Raw genomic sequence first — 27,527 nt, 5'->3', positions numbered from 1 at the left:
CCAAAAGCATAAGTAAAAAATAGATAAATTGGACTTCATCAAAATTTAAAACTTTGGGACCTCTAGGGACATTAGCAAGAAAGTGAACATACTCCCTACAGAATGGCAAAAAATATTTGGAAATCATATGCCTGATTCTAATATCTAGAATATATGAAGAACAACTACAGCTCAACAACAGAAAGACAATAACCCAGTTTAAAAATGGGCAAAGAACTTAAATAGGTGTTTCTCCAAAGAATATACACAAAGGGCCAAAAAGCACATGAAAAGATACTCAACATTTTTAGTCTTAGGGAAATGCACGTCAAAACCACAATGTGATACCACCTCATACCCACTAGGATGATTGTTATTTAAAAAAACAGAAAATAACAAGTGCTGTCAAGGATGTGGAGAAATAGAAACCCTCAATCATTGTTGGTGGGAATATAAGATGGTGCAGCTACTGTAGAAAGCAACTCAGTGTGTTCCTCAAAAAGTTGAATATAGAACTACCACATGATCCAGCAATTCCAATACCTTAAAAAGGAACAAGTTCTGATACATGCCACTGCATGGATGAATGTTGAAGACATCATTTTGAGTGAAATGTCAGACATAAAGGGACAGATAGTATATGATTTCACTTACATGAAGTAGCTGGAATATGGAAACTCATAGAGACAGAAGTAGAGTACATGTTACGGGGTTGGGGGAGAAGGGAAATGGAGAGTTAATGCTAGTGTTAGTAAAGGGTTTCTGACTGGGGCGATGGGAAAGTTTTAGTAATGGAAGCTGGTGAGGGTAGCGCAACATTAAGAATGCGAGTAATCCACTGAATGGGATGCTTGGGAGTGGTTGAAATGGGAAAGCTTATGTTGTACATATGTTTCCACAATTTTTTTTTTTTTTTAAAGAGCAACTAAAGGGACAATGACAATTAAGTGCAATACATGATCCTAGATGGGATCTGACAATGGAGGAGAAAAGGCTCAAAAGGACATTTTTAGTACATGAGAAAACTGGAATAGACTGTAAACTTTGTATCAATATTAAATTTTTTAAACTTCAGAACTGTACTTAAGGTGGCTACATAAGTGAATATTCTTGTTCTTAGGAAATGTACATGGAAATATTATGTGTTCAAGGAGCATGATATATACAACCTACTCTCAAATGTCCAGGAAATTATAGAGAGAAGATAGATGGATGGTGTGCCAGTTTGAATGTATTATGTCCCCCCAAACACCGTTATCTTTGATGTAATCTTGTGGGGCAGATCTGTTAGTGGGGATTAAGTTGAAACCATTGGATTAGGTTGTTTGCATGGAAATGTGCCCCACCCAACTGTAGGTGATAACTCTGATGAGATATTTCCATGGAGGCATGGCCCTAACCACGCCTTGATCAGTGGAGCCATATAAATGAGCTGACAAACAGAAGGAACTCAGTGCAGCTGTGAATGACATTTTAAAGAGGAGCTGCAGCCCAGAGGGACACTTCTCAGCAGGAGCTGAGAAGAAGAGCTGCAGATGAGAGACAGTTTGAAGATGGCACTTGAAAGCAGACTCTTGCTCTGGAGAAGCTAAGAGAGGACAAATACCCCAAGTGCAACTAAGACTGGCATTTTTGAGGAACTGCAGCCTAGAGAGGAACATCCTGGGAGAAAGCCATTTTGAAACCAGAACTTTGGAGCAGACACCAGCCATGTGTCTTCCCAGCTAACAGAGGTTTTCCAGTCACCATTGGCCATCTTCCAGTGAAGGTACCCAATTGCTGATGTGTTACCTTGGACACTTTATGGCTTTAAGACTATAACTGTGTAATCAAATAAACCCCCTTTTATAAAAGCCAATCCATCTCTGTGTTTTACATTCCGGCAGCACTGGCAAACTAGAACAGATGGATGGATAGATAGATAGACAGACAGATAGATATGATAGATACATAGGTGGATAGATAGATGTGTGAATAGAATTATACAGCAAATGTGGCAAAATGTTAAAATTAGTGGATCTCGATATCTGGGAGGAAATATGTTGGCATTCTCTTTATTCGTTTTGTCTTATTTTTGCAACTATCCTTTACATTTGAAACTTTTAGCAAAAAAGAGTGAACGAGACAAGAGAAGAAAGGGCAGGCTGAGAATCACATGTGAGGCTCTGGTGGGAAAGCACAGGAAATGTGATCAGATGAGAACAAGCAGAGGGTTTCTGGGTGGGGTGGCAGGGGAGCAGGGTCAGGTTGGATGAGTTTGTTGAATTCTTCAGGGTTAAGGAGTTTCCTAAAGGAATGCTGAATGAAATCAACACTTTAGGATTATCGGTCTAGCTGCAATTTAATTTTATGTATTGCTTTCTGTGTTCCAGATACAGTTCCAAGTGCTTTGTAAACATCCACTCAGTTAATCCTTATGACAGTCCTTTATGGTAGATACTTGGAAACTTGAGCACAGACCAGTTACAGTATGTTGCCTGCGGTCACACGGTCACACAGTTAGTGAGTGGTGAGTCAGTATTCCTAGCCAGCGGCGTGGCTCCATGGTCTGTCCTGCTCACCACTGGGCTATACCCTGCAAAGCACACTGGGTCAGGACAAATCTCCTGGAAGCCAACAAGGAGGGGCCAAGTGCTGGGTTAGGGCAATGACAGAAGGAGAGGAGGACAAGGGACACTGTGGCAGAGTAACCAACAGCACCGGATGACTACTTGAGTGTGGACTTGGTGGGGAAAGTCAAAGGAACTGAAAGTTTTTCATACTGGGGTCCCCTGGAGGGGAGCAGGTCTGGTCAGGAAAATAAATCTAAGTTTAGACACATAAGAATGAGCTTCTAGAAGTCAAACAAACCTAGGTTTGAATCAAACTGTGAGACTTTGGGTAAGTTACACAATCTCTCTGTGCCTCTCTTTCTTTATCTGTAATAGGAATGACTCCAGTGTCTGAGATGATGTAAATAAAGGGTTTAGCAAAGTGTCTGACAAGGAGAAAGAACTTCCATACGATGTCTCCAGCTCCAAGCCAGCTGGAGGTGTAGAACCCAGAGCTTGGGGATAGCTGGAAAATGTGGATTTGGGGTAGAAGGGAGGGAGAGCTTAAAATAATCAAGGAACAAACACTGTGACTGCCACCGTGCTGGGCCCTTATTTAACTATTTCTCACAATAACCCAAAGAGGCCATTTATCAAGGAGGAAACCATGGCTTAGAGGTGTGAAGTATGAGGCAGGTTTTCCAGCCTGGATCTGCCTATCTCCAAAGCCCTCCTTCCCCACGGCTGAAGCTGTGAAGAGATGTGATCACCAAGCTGGAGACTGTCAGAGACTGGAAAGAGACTGAATGTTGGGGAAAGGAGACCAGGAAGCAGCCCTGGGAGTGTTTGCTCTGCCCAAGCTTCCAGTGGGCTTGGCTGCCATCTGCAAATTGTGGGTATAAGCTGGTGTTGGGGATTGAATCATGCCCCCCACAAAAGACATGTTGAAGTCCTAACCCCCAGTCCTATGGGTGTGAACCCATTTGTAAATAGGCCCTTTGAAGATGATATTATTAGTTATTATGTGAACTCTGTGACTAGTATCTTTGAAGCTCCTATTTGGAAGAGGCCAGATTGAATCAGGGTGGGCCTTAATCTATGTAACTGAAGTCCTTATAAGGAGAGTACATCTAGACAGACACACAGACGACTGAGCAGGAGACGTAGAAGCCAGAAGCCAGCAGAAATCAAAGGAGCAAACACAAGGAGAGAGAGCTCGCCATGTGATGGAGGTTTGCCAGATGCTACATACTCCGGGAAAAAGCAAGTCCTGCCAATACCGTGAAGTCAGACTCCTGGCCTCCAAAACCATGAGACAGTAAATTCCTGTTGTTTAAACCAAACCAATGTGTGGTATTTGTCATAGCAGCCCTGGCAAAGTAACACAGCCAGCAAGGAGGATTGTTCTTAAAACATCCAAAAGTCAAAAGAGAAGATACCCTGGTTGGCAGCAGCGGCAACGTCCACACAGCATATCCCGCATGGGGGGTTTCCAGTCCACCCTCCGTGTCTGGTACCCACGAAAAGTCCAGAGCTTTACCCCAAAGGCTTTGTCTTCTTTCGGCCTCGGCTGCTTCCAAGGTGGGGCTCTTTTCCGACCATCCTCTCCTCATCTCTGAACACAACTTGGCTCTGCCTCTAAAATCCTGTGTCCGCACGCCACTCACCAAGAGTCGTGCTCCCCTCCTGCCCCTTTAAATACTGACATGGGCCCAGAATCAGACTGGAATTTTCCATTCTCTTTTGGCCTGGGTTTCTGACCTGCTGGCCACTGGTCTTTATCTGGGAAGGACCCACCATTTCTGCTCCAGGGTTTTCTTACTCCTTTAAGCAAGACAGGCCCTGAAGCTCCTATTCCCTGCCTGCCTTGCAGGCCATGTTAACCTCCTTCTGGAAAATATTTCTGGCAGAGAGCTTAATGGGGATCCCAGCCAGGGAGGATAGAGTTTCAAAGAAAAAGTGGTCAGCAGTGTTAAAAGATACAAGAAGACTGAAGACCAGGTAAAGGCGATTTGTTCTGGCTAGTGATGGCTTTCAAAGATGCTAAGCAATGAAGGCAGAAGCCACCTTCAAGGCATGATGGATAGAGGAGCTGGAAACCACTTTTTTCCAAAAATTAGCCAATGAAAGGAAAGGAAAAATAAGATGATGGAGAGAGAAGGCCACATGATCAACCGAAAGTTTTTCTCCAATTAGAATTAAAAATCCAGGATTATTTTCCAGGAGAGGATAAAGAAATAGAACATGGAACCAAAGTCTAAGGTGCAATAAAATTTCCCTCTTGTTTGTGAAATATTTATATCTATTTGTGATCAAGAATTAACTTCATTTCCTGAAAGCCTTGATAAACAAGTTAAGTATATGTAAATATAGATACTCCTTCACTTGGGTTTTGAAAAGGACGCACATAAAAGTTAATGTATGCAAATCATTTAAAAATTATAAACCTTGTAGGACTCTCTGACCCCTTCTGATTAAATTTGACTGGCATAAAAACAAGTAATTGGAGTATTAAGAATCAACTAACAGTGAGCTGGCTGATTGTCATTACACCTTTAATCAGCAGTATTGGTTTCAGTATCACAGTGCAATGGTTAGCAGCTATAAATGAATTGATTGCCCGGCCACCAGCTGACATTTTGAGAACCTTGATACATCATCACTTTTTCCTGCTGCTAATTAAGATTTATATCTTCTACTGGATTAATATTGCATAGGCCTTTGTGATGGAGGTGGGATTTTTCCACTGCCTTTGTTTCCTTGGGTATCACTGGTTACAGTGTACAATGTCTGGGATCACAGCCTTATAACCTCCACCGCCTTGGAATGCAGTTCAAACTGGGTCTTCTGCAAATTCATTCAACATTTATTAAAGAGCGGCCACATCTAAATCACTGTGCTAAATGCTACCACAAGGCAGGAGGAGGAGAGAAAGGATGGATAAGGCACTCGCTCCAAATTTAAGAAGCTCTTCATATCCAGGGGAGACAGGCATGCATATTCCACCACAATACACTAGAATGCAAATTATAATAGGAGAGAAATAACATGAACAGAAGCACAGAAGATGGAGCAATTAATTCTGATTTCCAACAGGTGACTTTTTAAAACTTTATTGTCACCAAGATTCGAGGCCTAGAAACTGGGAAGGGGACCCGTTTCAGGTAATTCCGTGACATGTTTGTGGACATCCATGAGGAAGGCAGCTCCCCCTGGTCAGCCCGTAACTCACACTTGCTAGAGGGACGCTCAGAGCCTGGATCCTGTTCTGACTTGGCATTTCACTCACTGGTCAGAGGGTCAGAGCCTTCAGTGAGCCAGGGAGCACATCTCTTTTCCTCCCAAAGCAGCTCAATGCCAACTATCGCTCATTTAATGATGTGGGTTCTGCTATGATTAAATAAACTGGGATTCATAGTTTTAAGCCAGAAGAAAGCTTAGAGTATAGAGCTCAAACTTTCGCATGCATAGGAATCACTTAGGAAGCATTGTTTTTAAGCCCCTTCCCTTTGCAGTTCCCAGATTTTAACTGAAGCCCAGGTGATTTTGATGCTCCAGAATCTCCAGACCACATTTTGAGAAGTAGGGCCTTAGAAATTTATCCCTAACCTAACCCTCTGGCTTTACAAGTGAGGAAACTGAAATCCTCAGAGGTTAAATAAATTGCCCTAGGACAAAGTTAGTAAATAATATCAGCACCCATAAACATAGCACTTATTATAAGCCAAGTACAGTTCCAGGTGTTTGACACAGGCAGTGATAATTCATTTAATCCTGCCAACAACTGCACAAGATAGATATTACTGTCATTTCTTTTCATAGGTGAGGAAACTGAGGGGAAGAGAGGTGAACTGAGTTGCCATGGTCATAGCAGGAGAAAATATCAGATCTAGTCTTTGAACCTAGACTGCCTGATTACAGAGTCCATACAACCACTGTTCCAGTTTGCTAGTGCTGCCGTTAAGCAAAATACCAGAAATGGATTGGCTTTTATAAAGGGGGTTTATTTGTTACACAGTTACAGTCATAGGCCATAAAGTGTCCAAGGTAAGGCATTAACAATCAGGTACCTTCACTGGAGGATGACCAATGGCATCCGGAGAACCTCTGTTGTCTGGGAAGGCATGTGGCTGGCACCTGCTCCGGAGTTCTGGTTTCAACATGGCTTTCTCCCAGGATGTTTCTCTCTAGGCTGCAGCTTCTCAGGGCAAACTCTGGGCTAGTACCTCCAAAGCGTCAGCAAACTCTGCTTTCAATGGCCATCTTTAAAACGTCTCTGTAAGTTGCAGCTCCTCTCTCAGCTCCTGTGCATTCCTCCAAGTGTCCCTCTTGGCTGTAGCAAGCTCGCTCCTTCTGTCTGAGCTTATATAGTGCTCTAGTAAACTAATCAAGGCCCATGCTGAATGGGCGGGGCCACACCTCCATGGAAATTATCCAATCAGAGTTATCACCTACAGTTGGGTGGGGCACATCTCCATGGAAACACTCAAAGAATTACAATCTAATCAACACTAATATGTCTGCCCACACAAGATTGCATCAAAGATAGTGGCATTTTGGGGACGTAATACATTCAAACTGGCACAACTACTAACCCTTATGGGCAAATAAGGGTCAGAACCTAGGTGGTCTGACTCCCAGATCTGGGCGCTCTCCTCCACCCACACTGCCTTGAAGGCCGTGATTCTCCAGTAAGAACTCAGGGTTTTTCTGTTGTCTTTGAGAGCTCCAGTGATTTTTCTTTTCAGGAAGAGCTAACTTGTTTTAAAGACTTCCCCACGTCACTTCTTTTCCTTTCCAAAATTCTACACTTCTCTTTGCCTGGAGCATCCTGGAAACCCAAGTTCTCAATTTCAGACTACAGTTAAGTTTAGCTTTAATAGACACATTCTTTGAGCAATGTAAACTGATACATTCTATTAGCAATTCTGGTAAAGGCCAGGAAAGAAAAAGGTATTTTATACTTGTAGGAGAGTATATGCTGAGCTTTGGAAGCCCAAAAATCATACTTCCAAATTTGCCTCATCATTCTTTTTCTACCGAAACTGACTGAAAGACCAAATTTCCCATGAAGGGATTTGAGGAAGTCAGAAGTTTCCAGTCATTAAGAAGAAACTATGGGAAGTCTGGGTGACAGAAATAAGTCCAAAATCAGAAGGGCCAGACTACGGACTCAAGTGTACCCATCCGCATGACAGAACAACCTTCATGAGACATTTCTCTTTATGACTCTGCTGTTTGGAATCTTTGGCAGGCTGTGGCATTAATTAAGCAAAGTTTTTTCTTCCTGAGCCTCTTCATTAAAAAAAAAAAAAAATTCTCCCTGGTCACTTGATCAAGCCCTTCCTTGTTGCTTTGTTGCTTGGTGCTGATAGCTAAACATTCTCATTCCAGCTAGTTCTGCAGCTCTGACTCAACTGCTATGACCAAATAAACTTGGATCCATAGTTTTAAGCTGGAAGAAAACTTAGAATATAGAACTAATATAATCTCTTCCCATCCTTTTACTCTTACACTTTCTGACTTTCAGAAATCTCATCTCCAGGTTCCTGCTGTTTCCCTGCATGTTGCTGAGTGCTGGCTCTGGTTCCCAGGAGGCACCCAGGCTCAGATGATCTGCCAGCTTCCTGCCTCACAGACTTGTTATCAGAGCCTATGAAGTTCAGCAAACAGCTTCTCCATCAACTCACTGTTCTTTTCACCACCCCCTTCCTGCACAATGCTGTCACACACATCGTGCAGTCCTGATGCCAATGCCACACCAAAAGAAAACAGCCCCCAGAGCTTGCTTTTGTTGCAAGTACGCTCTCACCAGGTGCTGGTCTCTGGATTGTCAGAAATAATAAGCAGAAGTTTGGAAATGGCATTGCCTGAGATTTTATTGCCGGATCTTGCTAGGGCAAGGAAAGCAAATGTCCTGGGCAGGGTTACCTAGGATGTAAGTAGTCCTCATTGGTTTTGCCACATTCAAGAATTTTTGTAGTTGCCCTTTATCAGGTCGAAGACATTCTCTTTTATTCCTAGTTTGCAATGAGTTTTTATCATGAATGAATATTGATTTTTTCAGATTGCTTCTTCTGCATGGAATTGATATGACCATGTGTTTTTTCTTCTTTAGGCTGCTAATAGGGTGGATTGAATTTATTGGTTTTCAGCCTTGCAATCCCAGAATAAACCCCATTTAGTTGTGGTATTCAATGTGCTAATATTTTGTTGGGGATTTTTGCATCTATTTCCATCAGGATATTAGTCTGTAGTTTTCTTTTCTTGTACTGTCTTTGTCTGGCTTTAGTATCAGTGTAATAATGACCTCATAAAATGAGTTGGGAAGTGTTCTCTCCTCTACTATTTTCTGGAAGCGATTGTGTAGAATTGGTGTTATTTCTTCTTTAAATATTTGGAGGCATTAGACAGTGAAACCATCTGGTTATTGGAAGTTTTTTGTTTTTCTGTTTCAGCAAAGGGTTTATTTATCAAACAGAGTGTGGAATAAGACACTGTTCCCCTCTAGTCATTCAAAAGGAAACCTTCAGGACTCTAGAGTGGGTCCATTGCTGGCTACTTGGAAGGCTTTTGACTCTGGATTCAGTACTTTTGATAGTCATAATATTATTCAGGTTATCTATTTCATCTTGGGTGAGCTGGGTAGTTTCTGGTTTTTCCGAATGAGTCCATTTAATCTAAGCTGACAAATTTATGTAAGAAACTGAAGTCTCAGTCCTGCAGTATCATGGAAATGGATTCTGCCAACAGCCTGAGAAAGCTGAGAAGCAGATTCTTCTCCAGTTGAGCCTCTAATGAGGCCAGAGCCCCAACCGACACCCTAATTGCAGCTTGGTGAGACCCTGAAGTAGAGAAACAAGCTACGCCACATCCAGACTTCTGACTTACAGAAACTACAAGCTATTAAACGTGTTATTTTAAGCTGCTGACTTTGTAGTAATTTGTTATGCAGCACAGAGAACTATAATGTAATCTCTTCCCATCTTTTTACCTATATGGCTATATTTGAAATGAGTTTCTTGTAGACAGTATATAGCTGGTATGTTTAGACCATATTCATTTAATATAATTATTGATAAGTTTGGATTTAGGTCTACCATTTTATTATTTGTTTTGTTGTTGTTGTTGTTTTCTGTTTGTTGTTCTATTTTTTTCTTTCTCAGAGCTTGTTTTTTTTGTTTTTTGTTTTTTGCTTTTTATCCATTTGATACTCTCTGTCTTTAATTGGTGTTAGCTAGAATTAGTTTACTCTTCCTTCCTTGGGGTTATTTGAACATTTTTTAGTATTCCATTTTGATTTATGTATTGTATTTTTTTTTTAACTCTATCTCTTTGTATAGTTTTTTCAGTGGTTGCTCTAGTGCTTACGATATACATATACATAACCAACATTCCACCCGATGTGGTAAAACATTAATCCTAAGTAGATGGTAAAATATTAAGTATCAATTAGTATTATGAATTGGAAAAGAATATAGTGGAATGGAATGGAATAAAAAAGATCCCACAGGGGGAGAACCTAAGATGGCAGCTAGGAGAGACAGGGCAAAAAAACACCTCCGTGAAAAATACTAGATAAAAGCCAGAGAGTAACCCAGAACACCAGTTCCAGCAATGCACCAGCTGGACAAGTTCTGCTAAATCCACAGGGACCATGCACTTGGTGAGATCAGGAATCTGCGTTCTGAAATGAGTGAGTAAACCTGCTAAATGTCCGGCAGCCATGCTGCGGTGTGGGGAAACCGAGGGTTGGCATTTGGAGGCAGACTAGTTCTTTTTTTAAAAAAAACTAGGAGCAGCTGCAGATACGGCAGCGAGAACCACACAGTGAAGCGTGGCAGGAATGGGCCGTGCGAGAGCCTCATTGTCTGGCGTGGAAGATAGCCTTTCGTGGACCCACTGCTAATTGTCTCGGAGCGGGGAGGGCAGAGGTAAGCCAAAAGGAGAAAAAAACGACGCCCCTTGCAGCCATCTTCCCAGTGGGCTGGGAATGCTCCAACCCAATGCTGGAGCCCTGGACCAGAGCTGCACCAAGGGACCCAGTGTGACAGAAAGTGTTTCCCGCAACACTGCACACACACCACAATATCAGGTGTGGACAGAGGCCTTTTGCACACCCACAGCGGGTTGTCCCAGAGCTGGAAAGGCGGAGCTGTGCAAAAAGGGGGAAATTAACACGCCCCATTCAGCCATCTTTACAGCAGGCTGGGAATGCCCCTGCACAGCCTGGCGGCCCAGGGCTTCCCTTGAGGAACAGCACACACTTGTGACATAGCACAGCCTTCCCCCAGCAGAGGCCCTGGAAGGGCACGGCTGGGAAGAGGGACCCAGTCAGAAATCCCAGGGACCCTACGCCAATACCAAGGACTTGTGGGTCAGTGGCAGAGACAATCTGTGGCAAGACTGAAATAAAGGTTTAGACTCTTGCAACAGCCTTAAATCTCCAGGAACACCTAGGAAGTTTGATTATTAAAGCTGCCCTCCCTCCCTAACTGCTCAGACACATGCCCCACAGTCAGGGCGGACAGCACCAACAACATACCCAAACTTGGTACACCAATTGGACCCCACAAGAACCAGACCCGCACACACCACAAAGACAAAGTTGGGGAGAACTGACTGGAGGGGAATAGGTGACTTGTGGACACCATCTGCTGGTTAGTTAGAGAAAGTGTACGCTGCCAAGCTGTAGATCTGACAAATTAAAGACTGGGGTTTCAATAATCCTTCATATCCTAAAAGAACACTATCAAGTAAAGCAAATGCCAAGAGCCCAAAAACAACAGAAAATTTTAAAGCATATGAAAAAAACAGATGATATGGATAACCCAAACCCAAACACCCAAATCAAAAGATCAGAGGAGACACAGTACTTGGAGCAATTAATCAAAGAACTAAAGACAAACAATAAGAGCATGGCACAGGAGATAAAGGACATGAAGAAGAGCATGGCACAGGATATAAAGGACATAAAGAAGACCCTAGAAGAGCATAAAGAAGAAATTGCAAGAGTAAATAAAAAAATAGATGATCTTATGGAAATAAAAGAAACTGTTGAGCAAATTAAAAAGATTCTGGACACTCATAGTACAAGACTAGAGGAAGCTGAACAATGAATCAGCAACCTCAAGAACCACAGAACAGAAAATGAAAAAACAAAAGAAAGAATGGGGAAAAAATTGAAAAAATCAAAACGGATCTCAGGAATATGATAGATAAAATAAAACGTCCAAATATAAGACTCATTGGTGTCCCAGAAGGGGAAGAGAAGGGTAAAGGTCTAGAAAGAGTATTCAAAGAAATTGTTGGGGAAAACTTCCCAAACCTTCTACACAATATAAATACACAAATCATAAATGCCCAGCGAACTCCAAATAGAATAAATCCAAATAAACCCACTCCAAGACATATTCTGATCAGACTCTCAAATACTGAAGAGGAGCAAATTCTGAAAGCAGCAAGAGAAAAGAAATTCACCACATACAAGGGAAACAACATAAGACTAAGTAGTGACTACTCAGCAGCCACCATGGAGGCGAGAAGGCAGTGGCATGACATATTTAAAATTCTGAGAGAGAAAAATTTCCAACCCAAAATACTTTATCCAGCAAAACTCTCCTTCAAATTTGAGGGAGAGCTTAAATTTTTCACAGACAAACAAATGCTGAGAGATTTTGCTAATAAAAGACCTGCCCTACTTCACATACTAAAGGGAGCCCTACCGACAGAGAAACAAAGAAAGGAGCGAGAGATGTGGAGAAATTTAACAGACATATATAGAACATTACATCCCAAATCACCAGGATACATATTCTTCTCTAGTGATCATGGAAATTTCTCCAGAATAGACCATAGGCTGGGACATACAACAAGCCTCAATAAATTTAAAAAAATTGAAATTATTCAAAGCACATTCTCTGACCACAATGGAATACAAATAGAAGTCAATAACCATCAGAGACTTAGAAAATTCATAAACATCTGGAGGTTAAAAATGAGGAGGAGATGAAAACATTCCCAGATAATCAAAAGCTGAGGGACTTCATCATCAGTAGATCAGTCCTATAAGAAATGCTAAAGGGAATTGTACAGACTGAAAGGAAGGGACACTAAACAATTGACTGAAAGCACATGAAGAAATAAAGATTTCCAGTAAAGATCACGCGGTAAATATAAATACCAATACTTCTGTATTTTTGATTTGTAACTCCACTATTTACTTCCTACAGGAGCTAAAATACATAAAATGTAATGATAAATCAGTGGTTTTGGACTCAATGTAAAATAGGTAATTTTTGACAAGAACTACATAAAGGCGGGGGAATGGAGGAGTATAGGAACATAGTTTGTGTCCTATTGAAGTTAAGCTGGTATCAAAGAAAACAAGATTGTTATAGACTTAAGACATTGAATTTAAGCCCCATGGTAAACACAAAGAAAGTATCAGAGAATATGATCATAGAGATGAAAAGTAGAGTATGGATTCTGAGAAGTGGGGGAAGGGGAAATGGGGAGTTAATAAGAAATGAGTGTAGGGTTTCTCTTTGGGGTGAAGGGAAATTTCTAGTAATGGATGGTAGGAAGGTGATGGCATTGGAACACTCTAAATGTGATTAATCCCACTAAATGGAATGCTTGGGAGGGGTTGGAATGGGAAGATTTAGGCTGTATATATGTTTCCACAATTGAAAAAAAAGACAGTCTAAATAGATAATGACAATTAAATGCCATAGATGATCCTGGATGAGATCTAAGAATAGAGGAGAAAAGGCTCAAAAGGACACAATTGGGACATAAGGAAAAAAATGAAATATAGAATGTAAGCTTTATATCAATGTTAAATTTCTTGAACTTCTTAACTACACATAATGTGATTACATAAATGAATATTCTTGTTCATAGGAAATGTATATGTGAATTATATTATTTGTTCACGGATGTGTGCAACTTGCTCTCATATGTTCAGAAGACAGAGCAATAGATGATGGATGATAGGGAGGGAGGGAAGGAAAGAAAGAAATGGTAAAGTGACAAAATAGTAAAGTTGGTAGATCGGGGTATCGGTGGAGGGGGGTTGTGGTATGCTGGAGTTCTGTGTATGGGGTTTGTATTATTTTTGCAACTGTTCCTGTAAGTTTGAATTTATTTTTTTTAATAAAAATTTTTTTAAAAAAAGAAAAAAAAAGATCCCACAGCCCATTGCTTCAACTCAATCCAGGCTGCCAGAGTGTCAAAATGCTCAAAAATAATTTTTCTCTTACACTACCAAATTGCCAAATAATGAATTCTTTCCTAGATTATTTTTCTGAAGTAACTAGATGGATTATACCTTTCTAAGTTTCTTTGGCTAGATTTGATATAATCCAGAAATTGTTGGAGGGTTTTGGTTAAGTTTATTTTCCTGTCCTCTCCAGACCCCCCACACCCTGACTAGAGGCGGGGCCTGTGGTGCTGTTTTAAAAAGTGATCCCAGTTCCCTGCTGAGAAACCCAGCCAAGGCACCTTTCATCACTGTTGATTCCTCACCGTGTCTAGCAGACACACACATCTACCACTGGAAGTCAACTCCATGAGAAACAGTCAGGCTAAGACAGTAGTTCAAACCCTCAGTTTGGTAGATACGGCTCCTCAGGGGTCCAAAGCAGACACCAGCCCGTTCCTATCACTTTGTGTTCCATCACAGACCTCTTTCCTCATCCCTTCTCCTTTGCCTTCTGAGTGAGGTAGGGTGGGAGCCATGATTTGCAGCCTTCCCTCCCGTGCATCAACCATGGTCAGCTCTGTGCCAAGGATCTCTCCCTTTGTCACAGGGAGCTGAGCACTCTCCTCAGTGGTGAAGGTGCCAGGCTTTCTTGAGATTCCGGTGTGGAATAGCCCCACACAGTCACCAAACCAGTATAGCCAGAGGTGACTGAGCAGAGAAGTACTATCTGTGCAGATGGAGAGATAACTGCTCAGAGGCCTCCTCCTCGGCCAGACCTGGGCAGCACCTGGAGGTGCCATTTGAAATTACTTTAAAGTCCTGTGATGAAGGTGACCTTAATAAGGTCCATTAGATAGACTTTAAAGGTGGGGAGAGGTGAGTAGGCACACTTTCTCACTATTCTTTGAGATGGCTCTGATGACTCTGACTCTAAAGGCTTAGGGAGTTTGTGTTCCAGTTGCTCTTACATTGTTTTGTTTCTTCCTCCTTCCTTCCTACTGACTTATACTTAAGTGACAAGATGAATGAGTTAATTACTTAAGGAAAATGAACAATGTTTAATTCTCTCCTTCCTGGGTCTATAAAAGTCAAAGAGGACATGTATATGGTTGAAGCACGCCATCTATAGAATCCAAGGGACTACAAATAATTACTTATACTCAAAAGGTTGAGCCACTGATGTCAAGATGGCAACTTGTGATCATTCATAGGCAGCCCTGTCTGTCTGTAATTGAGCAGGCATACACATGGATAGGGTATTCCTTCCTTCTTCCTCCTCTCCCTCCCTCCCTCCCTCCCCCACTTTCTTAACAATATTTACCAAATACTCATTCTATACCTGGGACTGTGTTAAGCACTGGCATGTTTGTCGTCTGAGAGTCATTCAGCAAGAGTTAAGAGAACACCAACTCTCCATCCAAAGCCTGTCTTTCTTTTCATAGTAATGTGATTATTGGTGTGTTCAGGGTTAGATTGATTTCCCAGCCTCCACTGCAGTTTTGTGCAGCTGTGTGACTACATTCTTACCAACGGAAAGTGAGCAGGAGTAACGTATGCCATCTCTGACCAAAGCTTTTAAGAAGTAGATACGTTTCCTCCATGCCCTCTTTTTCCTTCTATCCACTGGATAAAGATAAAAATGAGAAGGCAAGGCTCCAAGAAGGAAGGGATGTAGGTCCCTGAATCTCCACATGGAGGAAAGCCACCCACCGACCAAAAACACTGGCCTTAACTGTTACACACATAAACTTCTGTTATGTTTATTATACATCTTGGGGTTTTTTTTTCAGCAGTTAAGCTACACTAACTCACACAGAAATTAGTTTCTTGAAGTACAGAGCTGCTGTTTTAAAAACATGTATACACCCATGATTTGAGAATTGGTTTGGTGGTTTGGCATCAAGTAGCGAAGAAAAAGATAGAGCAGGCTGGAAAGCTGAGAGTCCCTTTATCCCATGGGCAAGTTAACCCAATACTTTCCAGACCTGTGATTCTAGGGCAGGAAACTGTGGCCCCTGGGCTGAATCTGGCCTGCTGCCTGTTTTTGTAAATAAAATGTTATTGGAACACAGCCATGCCCACTCACTTATATATTGTCTATGGCTGCTTTAATGCTACAAGGACAGCACTGAGTAGTTGCAAGAGAGACTGTACAGCCCCCAAAGCCTATCGTACTTATTATCTGGTTTGTCTCTAATGTAGGCAATGGTGAAGGCCCTAGGTGATGATGGAGCTTCAAGATGGAAGGAGCCTGGGTCCCAAATCACTGTGTGAGGAGAGTCACTCACCAACTAGGACTTGTACTGTTCAATGAATGGGAAGTAGACTTCTACTGTATTTAAGCCATTGTATGTGCTGGAGTATGTTTCAGCAGTGTAGCATACCTACTGGGGTAGATGGATGGCAAAAATGGCCCGAAATCTTCACTCTTCCCTGGAGGTCTTTTCTTTTTAACTTTGTAGTGCTGCCATTGTGGGCAGTGTTTTCTATTCCAATGTTTCACTCTGGATTCAGCCATGTGACTTACCGTGGTCAATGGGTATTAGCAAATATAACACAAGCACAGGCTTGAAAAAGTGCTTGTACATTTTTGCTTTTTCTCTCTGGTCCTCTGACTCTGGCATGACAAGCCCAGACTAGCCTACTGGAGGATGAGACGTGTGGAACAGAGCCAAGCTGGCACAGTTGTCCCAGCCAAGGCCCCAGACATGAGAGAGTCCAGCCAAGATCAGCAGAGCCACCGCTTAACCTATAAACTAATAAGCAAAAATAAATGTTTATTGCTGAATGTCACTGAGTTTGTTTGTTACACAGAGCATCACCTACTAATACAAACATATATGTATTACTTGTTCTTATTCATAAATTGAAGTCATTATCTCATGTAAAATCTTTCCAAAACTTCATGAGATAGTTACTATATTTTCTATTTTACATTTGAGGAAAAGGCTCAAAAAGGTAAAGTGACTTGACCAAGTTGTCCCAGCTGCAAAATGCCAGAGCTGGGTCTTTAGTTCTGATATCTGCCCTCCAAATGCAATGGTTTTTACCATAAAATTACAACAGCTAGTCTAATATCTTACTCAAGTATCATGAACTCAGGCAGGTCATATAAACAGCAAAACAGATCACTCTCATTGTCAGAGTTGCCAGGAAAGAATGGAAAACTGGGGAATTAAAATGACAGCTGCAATGCAACTCAGGTCAATTGTTGCCACACAGAAATAGGGCCAAGGTTGCCATATTGTCTAGTTTTTCAAAAGAAGTCCGAAATTCAAGATTTTATGTAAAACTTTTATTTTCAAATGTTGGCTCTCTATGTATTTTTTAAATACAGTGTTGGCCAAATAAAATTCATATGCAGTATTTGGCCAATGAGCAGCCAGCATGTGGCCTTTGCCATAGGTTTGCCCCCCAAGTTACAGTTTAAAAACAGTTTTATATCCATTATGTCATTTCTCCCTTACAAAAGCCCTATACAGACAGGAGAAATAGACAAAATGAGCGACACTTTTAGAGATGTGGAAATTGAGGCTCGGAGAAATGGAATAACTTGCCCCACTACATATAACCACTTAGGAGGAGCCAATACTAGAACCCACAGGCCTTCAGTTTTCCATATTATTTTATTATTTTTTCACCTCAAATGCACATGTTGGTTGCAAGTTTTCCTGTATCTGAGGCAAAAACAGTGTAGGAAGGGAGGTTCCCTTTATTTCAAGAAGCAATAGTCTGTTCACATCTCCAAAGCTCTGTGCTATAGGCAGATCTTTGTTTAAAGTAGGGGACTGTTTATAGTTATTCCCCCAAATAGTTTAATTCCTTTGATTGTTTTTTTTTTTTTCCTGTGCATGAACCATGTCTACTTAATTAATTTATTTAAAACCTGCCTGCCCATCAAATACCATAGCTATAAAACAAAGAAAACTAATAAAGTATTGCATTCTAAAAGCTAGCAGAAATAATTATTAAAAAACATAGGCATCAAGTCTATAAATTAAGCATAAAATTGCATTAAAGAATCTTTTCCTCTCAGTATCCAATCAAGGTGTATAAGCAGACTGCAAAGATAATATAATGTGCAGCAAACCATCTAATAAATAAATGGTCCCCATCAAAACAAGCATATAATTTCTGCACAGGAAGCAGTACTGTTTTTACTTAGTTGCTTACTCTTTAACTATTTTAGCAAATTTGTATTTGAATGAGGAGAAGCAGGGAGTGTGTGGGAGGAAGGGAAGATAAGTAAATGTATTTTCACAGTTCACAGCTGGCCAGGAGTGGCCGCAAAGTCTTTCAAAGGACAGGAAATTCTGTCTCTATTTCTGGGAGTACACATGGCATGTGAGGATAGTGGCAGGGACATATGGGGTGACACACATCCATACCAGGCAGCCATTCATCGTTAGGGGAAGGACCATTTGCAAGCAGTCACATCTCCATGAATGTTAATGAGATCTTAGACCCAATAACTTATAGGCTTTCAGTGTTACACAGATTGCCTGCATAAAAGAAAATGCATTTTAGGTGATGCTGAGCATAAGTGCTCTTGAGAAATCCCATTATTATTATTATTATTATTATTATTATTATTGTTAATATTTTGACATTAGAATATATTTCTTTGCCCTCACTATTTAAAAAAATCCAAGGTCTTTTTACTGGACCAAGATAAATATTATACCTACACAAAATTTTTCTTGCTGTCAGGTAAAGCAGAAATTGTCTCCATCTCAAATACTTAAATAGGCATCACCAATTAAACTGTTAGATATCACCGACTGCTTCTCTTTTTTTCCTAAGACACTCTCTCAGCACAAAATATTCTATAAAGAATCAGAGTAAAAGAATAGAGTCCTAAGGAGACATACTGTCTAGATGAGTGATTTAGGGATAAAGAATATGGACATGACTTCTCCACCATTAAAGTCCCAGAGTGCTCTGCTGTAGAGTTGGAATTCCTGAAAAGATCCTTTTAGCAGAGATTTAAATTCTCCCTCAAAGCTACAGCCAGGGTAAAGGGCCTCTTTGAAGCCGCTTAGTGTTGTACTAACTCACTATGCCTTGTAGTCTTCAGACCACAGTCTTGTAGCCAGTTGTTCCCAAGGAGTTTGGAAGCTGCCCACAAGGGCACGTTAATGAGCAGGCGGACGCCGCGTGTCCTGGGCTGTCTGCACCGGCTCACTGAGCACCCAGATTATGTGGAATGGGGACGCTGTAAGGTCAGGATCCTCCCTCCATGTGCAGGTTTGGGTGCCAGACAAGTCTATTAATGTTTCTCCTTGAAAGAAATAGGCCTGTTAAATGCAGAGAGGAATGAGCCCCCCCCCCCCCATCCCACCATTGTTGTCATGGGCATTTTGAGTAAGTGGCCAAATTGCAGTATTCAGGATTCTGACAAAGGAGTTTTTTGGTTAAAAAAAATAAATCCCAGGTTTATTTTTCCATAAAGACAGCCACCTCTGGACCCCTGTTTATAATAGTCTCTCTAATAAAAGATTACCAGGGCTTAAAATGAGAGTTTTATTAGATCTTGCCCGAGGTATAGTCCGTTGGAACATTGTAGTTCTAATCCATTATTCTTTTTACTTAATGTCTAATAGACTGAATCTTGGATAGCATCATTTGAAAACTGAAGAGTTGCCTCCTTCAAAATCTTTTCACTTTTGTGCTTTTCACCACAGATCCTCCATGGAATCATTCATTCGACAAAAAAAGCATCGAAGCCCACTCTGTGCCAGTCTCTGTGCCAGGCCTGGGGTCACCGCAGTGGAAAAAACCCAGAACTCCTCCCAATGGATATTACAGTCAAGGGGGTGAGGTTCCTGTGCAAACTTTTTCTACTTTTTCACATTTCAAGGAAAGTTGCCTTCTACCTCCAACTTATATGAGACTATTTCTTAGTACCCTACCACTCCTTTTTATTAAAAAATTCTGATTATGAAAGATAAACATACTTTAAAAATTGAAAAATATTCTCATGCATGAAGGAAAAAAGTAAAATCATGTGTTGCATTCTTACATGGAGATACTGTCGTAACATGTGGGTGGCATATATTTCCACCTTTTTTAATGTGTGTGTGTGTGTGTATGCAATTTTACATACCATTTTGTAAAGTTTACTGATAGAGAAGGTACAAGACTGAACAAAGAAGAGCAGGAGGGAGATGGAGACAGGAAGAAACAGAGACAGACAGAGAGAGGCAGAGAGGCATTGGCAGAGAGAGGGGCGAGACGAAAGAAAGGGACCACAAGTGCAGAGCATCCTTTAAGCCAGTTTAGGTTTACCTTCCTCACAGGGAAGATGGACCCGTCTCAGGGTCCAGGGCCAGCCAATTAACGAGCCTAAAGCCTTCCTCCTACTTCTCTTTCCAAGCACACTGTATGAACAAACACACTGTATGAACAAACAGACCAATGATAATCCTGACAACTGGTTTAAAAGAGGGTGGGGTGGGGGAAGTTGTGTTTAAGGAATTGAGGGTTTACGTTGTATAGAGGATTGGGAAAATAGTGATAATCTCTATCACAAATTTTTAACACCACTTTTTTTTTTTTTTTTTTTTTTTTTCCAAGAACAGATAAGCTATTCAATGTTCTGGGAATGCCCAGGAACGACCACGGTCCGTCAATTTCTGATGCATACAGCAGGAACAGGCTCACAGAACGTTGCTATATTAGGCAACCTTCTTGGGGCAGAGCAGGAACATGCCGGAAGCAAAGCAGTTAGGTTAGTTGTCTTCTTCCCACCCCCCCGCCACGGTCTCCCCGAAATGCTCCCCCATTGTATTTTTTTTATTATTATTTTATTTTTCATACAGTTGATTTTAAAAAAAAAAAGGAAAAAAAAATGTAGAGCCCCCTTGAGGAGCCCGTGGAGAACGCAGGGGCACTGGCCCACCCCACCTCAATGGCCGCCAACATGACCACAGACACAGGGGACTGCCGGCTCGATGGGCCGAGCCCCCCACCACAGGATCTACCCCTGGGAAGACCGCCGCTGCAAAGGAGAGGCCAGGCCCCCATATAACCGCGCACAAGAGCCTCCTCCCAAATGCCCCCCCCGCCGCTCAGATGCGGCCCCCCCTCTCCAGCCAAGCCAACCCGAAAGGTGAAATCACTGTCCTCCCCACCACGTGGGACCAGACACCCAGGGGAGCGAATCCCCCCGGCAACGCGGAACACGACTCCCAGGGAGGAACGCAGACCCAGCATCGTGGGACGGAGAACACCTTGACCAAAAGGGGGACGTGAAAGGAAATGAAACAAGCCTCAGTGGCAGAGAGACCCCAAAGGAGCCAAGAGGTCACTCCGGTGGGCACCCCCACGCACAATCCAGACAACCCTTTCTAGGCTCCAAAGAACTGGGGCAGCTGGTGATAGACACCCGAAACCATCAAACTACAACCCAGAACCCACGAATCTCGAAGACAACTGTATAAAAATGTAGCCTATGAGGGGTGACAGCGGGACCGGGAAAGCCACAAGGACCACACTCCACTCCGTCCAGTCCATGGATGGACGAGCAGAAAAACAGAGGAAGGAAACAAACAAACAAACAGACAAAGGTGCCCAGCGTTCTCCCCCACCTCAACTACTCTTCTTCATCCCAACCATCACTATCGCTACCTCCGTGCGTGTGCCAATGAAGACGTCAGGGACCGACCCAGGCGACGAATGCACAACTCTGCAATGGTACGGTGAACAATCGAATACGATTTGTATGACTGGTATGTGAACGTATCTCAACAAAATGAAGACCAAAAGAAAAAGAGGTCATTCTGGAGGTCATTCTTATGCATTATATACATCCCCCTTTTTATTTTTTAGTGTATTAGAATAGCTAGAAGGAAATACCTAGAGCTACTGAACTGCGATCTCATGGCCTTGATTCTTGGGGATGATTGTATGACTATGTAGCTTGTGTGGTGTGGCTGTGTGGTTGTGGGGACCCTGCGGCTCACACTCCCTTTGTCCGGTGTGTGGCTAGATAAGTAGAGAAAGGGGGGATGGGGGCATGGATGAAGAGTGGAGGTGGGGGTGGGGAAGGAGTGTGGGATGTTTTGGGTGTTCTTTATTTTTATTTTGGGTCTTATTTTTAGCTTTATTGTTTGGAGTGATGAGGCTGTTCGATAGGTTGACTGGTGATGGGTGCACAGCTATGTGGTGGTGCTGCGGAGAGTTGATTGTGCACTTTTTGGATGATTGTATGGTGTGTGAATGTATCTCAGTGGAATTGCATTTAAATAAAAAACTAAGCTTCATTATTTTGTACAGGTGTTAAATGTAAATCATTTAATGCTTTAAAAAGTCTATGGTATCAATTGATTATGATACTAATAAGGCTGGTGTCACAATTTCACTAACTAAAAACCTGTCCTATCACCCATAATGTCAAAAACGCCTGGAACTGGCTGCAAGAAAGCCTGAGTAATCACGGACGGCTCATGTCAAATCAAACAGTAATAAAAAGCTCAAAGTAACCTCTTCATGTGGCCGCACAAATGACTTTTCATCTGTGAAAGAAAGCACATTTCTACTGCTTGTAAAACAATAAAAAGCTACCTTGTCATACACTCCAAAATTGGAATTAGTATTTTTCATAGATTGGGAAAGAAATAAGTATTATGACTCCCTTAACTCATTGGGAACCATATTAGTACCCTAAAATGCAATAAATCATTTCAGAGTAAGCCTACTAGTAAAACTCATAGAAAAAAAAGAGGTTACCCACAATTTCCTACATTTCTGCTGAGAAAACTGGATGACAGCACGATGTGCTGATCTGAGCATAAGAACAAGACTATTATTCTTAGTAGTAAATTAATAACTAATAAGAACTGCTTATTTTTAAATCCATCATTTTACTGTTTATACCACAGTCCCATTAAATTGGCAGAATTCTCATGACAGATGAGGATAGAGACCTGTCATGCAAGGAAAAATAAGTGAAGGTATTCATAAAGCTTGAGGAGAGAAGTACCACGGTAAAAACAGATGACTGCCACAAATCAGCCAACAGCATCAAGGTTTGCAAGTGAGTAGCTACAAAGGGTACCTATGCAGTTGCTGGCCTGAGACCACTGAGGTTTCCTAAGGATTATTTCTTAATATGCTTGTTAAGCAGACCAACTGTAACACGGATGTAAATGGAGCAGGGTGACACTACTGCTTAGCAAATTCTATGAGTTCCTGGGCAGGTTCTACAAATCTTGTATCTGTGATAAATGTTTACTGAAATGTGATTCTGCAAAAGTAATCCAATAAACTGATGCCCAGGAAAATTTTACCACTAGTGAAACTCTTAAGCCAAAAAATACATAGCCACACATACCACACTTATACACCGTGAATTAAAATGGAGCCAGTATTAGGGCTTCTGAAAGGACCCGAGCAGGAAGGACTATTCAAAAAGAAGATCCTCATCCTTCTCTTCAGCCAGAAGATTAGCTGGCTCCATCACCTCCCCAGCTGCTCTCCGCTGTTCCAAGTCCTTCTCAGATTTTTCCTTGAGAATCTTTTTCTTCTCCTGTATTTTCTTTAACCTATAGAACTCTTCTCGCTCTCTCTCATCCAGCTCTGTGATGATATAAGCAAGGGTACGTTCAATCCGAGGAATGATGACATGTTCAATGGCATTTACACGCCTGTTGGTTATCTTAATAGCTTCATCCAAAGTAACAAAGGAAGTCTGCAGCGAAGCCAGTTCCACCAGTAGTTCCACTGCTTTGGCATAATTTCTTTTTAACTTAGCCAGCTGTTCCCCACCTCTGGCTAAACCAGTCAGTTCATAACTGTCAGTTCCTTCATGGTAATGTTCAAACACTGGCAACGTAACTCCTGCTACATTATCTTTCTTTGCACGAATCTTCACTTGGGCTTTATTCACATTTTGGATAACTGTGGTGCTGAAGTCCCCAGCTGTGAACTTGGCCTCAGCAAGTGAAAAGGCAGCTTCTCTCATCACTTCGCCCATCAACATTTTAGTCTCTATTATCTTCTTTAGGATCTGTCGAAATCGAAGAGTCAAGGCATCAGATTTTTTCTTCAGGAGGTTTCGACCTGTCTGTGCTCCTTTTAATCGAGCCTTCATGATGGTCTGTGCCATTCGCGAGGGAAAGATCTCAATTCGGTCTTTGCCCGACATTCTGACGATGACTGTTCAGCTCCGGTCTCGGCCGGGCAATCGTGGTTGCAATAATTCCAGTACCCCCACGCCACTCAACACCACTTTTTAATATTTTAACTTTTGCTTTTTTTTATGTTTACACCTGGATCCTGGGTTAAATTGTCAAATCACCTCCCATTTTGACATTAAAAGTGTTTTGGCAAAAGACAAAGAAAATGCCTATTCACAATCTGGCAAAATATTTTGCCTATCTGAGGTCATCATTGTAGGAAAGCAGATTGGGGTGTTTCAAATGTACTAGAGTAAATGCTTTTTGACCAAAAAAACTCAACCAAGCCATGCATTGTACCTAAACACCTAAGATAGTATCTCAATTCTCTTGCCAGGCATAACTGCCAGGTGACTGAATTCACTTCTCATTCTTTCTGGGGGCATCCTGCTGTCAGATGGACAATGACTTAGTTTTAATCCTGGTTAGAAAGGGAGAGCAAAGTCTTTGATGATTCACACCAAGTGGGTGCCCTGCCTGCTCTAATATCCTACCAGAAAGCATTCTTTATTTTTCCTCCTGAGAGCCCAGCACCCCCAAGTAGCAAAGCATTTGGTAACAGCCACTGAGCAACCAGCAAACTGCTCAAAAGGTGACTTACCGTGTCAGGCTTTCACTGGGAACGACCTTTAGGGATAGTTTAAGAGGCAAAGGACAAGAAAAACATTAGGTTCCTCTGCCTAGGAAGGAGCATCTGCTTGGGAACAGCCACTCCTGGCACCCAGACTGACCGTTCCAGGTGACGCATCGGCCGCAGTAGGAGCCAGCACGTCTCCTGCTGTCACAGAGGCCATTGCCTCTCAAGAAAATGTGCTCATCGCAACTTCATTTTTGCCTTGTCATGAGGGAGATCATCCGACTACTCACTTTTCTGTTAAGCATTACAGAAGGTGAACACGCTTAGCTCTTAAAGCGTCTGTGATTATATGCCATGCTCTGTAATCATCAAAAAATCATAATGTAACACACACACACACACACACATACACACACACACACACACACACACACACACACACACAAGCAAGGCTAACAGTGTCTATCAGTGGGCTGAGTAAGCCTTGAAACATTACACCTGGAACAGCAAGCAATTTTCTTTAAAAGTTTCCTGATTATCCATTCTCTGGTTTCCCTCATCTCCTCATCTGAAGACAAACTGCCCACTCCCCAGCCCAGCTTCACAGCCATCTGAACATAAATTAGTTCAAGAGCAGTGAGTATAACGAGGTTAAGGAAAGCTACACGCTTTTCTGCTCTTTTGCCACAATCCTAAACCTTGTAATTTTTAAATAAATTTTTTACTAGAGAATCTGTAAGTTTACCAAATAATCAGGCAGAAGATACAGAGTTCCCATATCCCCCTCCCCTTCCCACCTCTATTATTAACACTTTGCATTAGTCTGGTACCTTTGCTACAACTGCTGGAAGAACGATAGGAAACCTTATAATTTCATAGTCGTCATCATGGCCCTCATAGTCATGACGTGGCCCGCCATCCGCTGTCCCTCTGCCTGCAGGAAGGGCAGCCTTGGCAGATGGAGAAGGGAGGGGGCTCAGCCTATTATGGGCAGAAAAGGAAAGAAGACCCCATTCCTTTTACTTCCCACCCTGTACTCTGTATTCTGAAGCTTGGCAAAAAATGCCATAGGACTGATTGCCACACTCAATTTTTGGCCTATAGGGACAAACCCATTGTAGATTATTTCATCTAAGCCTTGAGAAAGAGCAAGAGCTCCTCTTCTGAACCAGCGGCCTAAATTCAGTGGCTCTGATCCCACCCAGCAAAGATTTGCCTCCAGCCTCCAACAGCGCTGTGGCTCCCTCTGGGACTAGGCTGTTCTCTCCAACAGGACAGGACCATTCACACAGCAAAGGGGAAGGGAACCGGGACCACATTACTCCCCAAAGGGAGAGGAGGAAGGACTCATGAAAAGAACACAGCAAGAATCTGATTAGCAGATTAGCAGGCAAAAAGTTAACGTTTACTATGCACACACAATTGCACTAAAATTCAGTCTTTGCTTAACGCTTTTTTTCTGACAGTGATGGAATGCTTCAGAATCTGATCAGACAAGGACACATTAAACAAAAAAATGTGTATGGGGGGACATATAGAATTTTTTCAATCAAATTTTAAATCAAATTTACTTAAATCTCTTCGATAATTTTACATAACCATGAGCAATCAGCAAACCTCTCAAAAGGTGACTCAGGGTCAGGCTTTTACTGGGAAAGACCTTCAAGGACTGGGTGAGGCAGAGGAGAAAGAGATAAAAAAGCAAAAGCATTCAGTTCCTCTGGCGGCCAAGGAGCAGCTGCTTGGGAACATGATCACAGTCATGATTGTCTCACCTCTTTTTGCCTCCTCCTGAGGAACATCATCCCGACTACTTGTACATAATCATCATGGTCACATGATTAGCAGAAGAGCTAAGAAAAATTCTGCTTCAAGGTGAAAACAAATAACGCACAACAGAAAGAGCAAGCCCAGCCCCTGCGTCTCACACAAGCCTCCGTTCTGGTTCTCCAAGGTGGAAGAATCGAGCTTTGGTGATTCTTTCTCTTACCCTGTTTTGTTTCCTTCCGTGCCGTCACTGCTTCCCTCTGATACTGCTGCAACAAACAAGCAAAAAAGCAGAATCATGATGGCCACCTGACACCTGATGCCCTTGGCCTGCCGCCAGCCCCCTGAGGCTGCCTGGACACCAGGGTCCACGCATGGCTTCTCCCTCATGCAGCTCCCTTACCTGCCATTGCTCACCTGACTCAAGACGCCATTGAACTGGCAAAGTCCTGCTCCCAAGGAAAAGGGCTAGAAGAGATGAGTAATTAATAATTCACCAGAACTTGAAGCAGATGGTAAGTGCAAGGCCTGTGTGAATAAAAGAAACACTAAAGACTAAAGGGGAAAGCCAAGTTGTATTCATAAGGAGTCTTTGAGAGGGAATGTTCATGCTCAACTGCCGGTGGCCAGAGCCTCCATTGCCAACTAGTAGTTTTGGAGTGGGAAAAACCAAGGTGTGGATTCCAAAAAGTCCAAGGGGATGCTTGCTCTCAGGGAACATGCCCCTTCTGGAGACTGTCTCCCTGATTTCTGCATCTTCCTTGACATGCAAGTCAATTCTAAGAAGTCCCTGTTCCTCCCTGTCATATTAGTGCCCATTCCTAGGAAATTTCCTTTTTATTTTCAAAACAGTTTACTGTTGTGAACATGAAAACTCAACTAATACAATTCATTGATTATTTTATCCATTAGTCCTCCAATTAGCAAATGTTTACAAAGCGTCTTTCTGTACCAAGTTCTGTGCTAAGACACAGGGATCAAAAAGAAAGAAAAGATCTGGAGTGTCTCCTGGCCTGAAATCTTATGCTTTAAGTACCTTTCTATGCTGATGGCTTCCACATTGACATCTCCAGCCAGGACTTCTCTCTGAACTCAGAAGTCCCAAACCCAACAGCCCATGCAACATTTCCCTGGATTTCTAATGATGGCTTCGTAGGCACCTAAAACTTAACATGTCCAAAACAAGACTCCAAACTTGCTCTTCCCACAGTCTTCCCTATCTCAATTGACAGCAAATCCACTTGGAGTCATTCATGATTCCTGTGTGAGTCAGAGTCTGTTCAGGAAGG

The 27,527-nt window shown here is 42.1% G+C and overlaps 2 protein-coding genes across 4 annotated transcripts in view; both read right to left on the bottom strand.

Moving 5' to 3' along the window:
• LOC119544302 (myosin-IIIb-like) overlaps positions 1 to 26,534 on the bottom strand; it is a 256,724-nt gene extending 230,190 nt beyond the window's left edge. For all 3 annotated transcript variants that reach the window (XM_037849676.1, XM_037849678.1, XM_037849677.1), the window contains exons 1-2: positions 26,462 to 26,534; positions 25,302 to 25,452 (exon numbers count right to left, since the gene is read on the bottom strand). The gene's annotated coding sequence lies outside the window, so the exon portion shown is untranslated. The remainder of the gene's footprint in view (positions 1 to 25,301; positions 25,453 to 26,461) is intronic.
• Positions 23,048 to 23,931, bottom strand: LOC119544303 (V-type proton ATPase subunit D). Its single transcript, XM_037849679.1, has one exon. The coding sequence runs from the start codon at positions 23,861 to 23,863 to the stop codon at positions 23,120 to 23,122; it is 744 nt and encodes a 247-aa protein (XP_037705607.1). The 5' UTR covers positions 23,864 to 23,931; the 3' UTR covers positions 23,048 to 23,119.
• Positions 26,535 to 27,527: the final 993 nt, after the last annotated feature.

Source organism: Choloepus didactylus, chromosome 9 (genome assembly GCF_015220235.1).
Source record: "Choloepus didactylus isolate mChoDid1 chromosome 9, mChoDid1.pri, whole genome shotgun sequence".
Taxonomy (NCBI): Eukaryota; Metazoa; Chordata; class Mammalia; order Pilosa; family Megalonychidae; genus Choloepus; species Choloepus didactylus.
The sequence above is the reverse complement of the archived record's forward strand: the minus strand, read 5'-3'. Positions and strand labels throughout refer to the sequence as shown.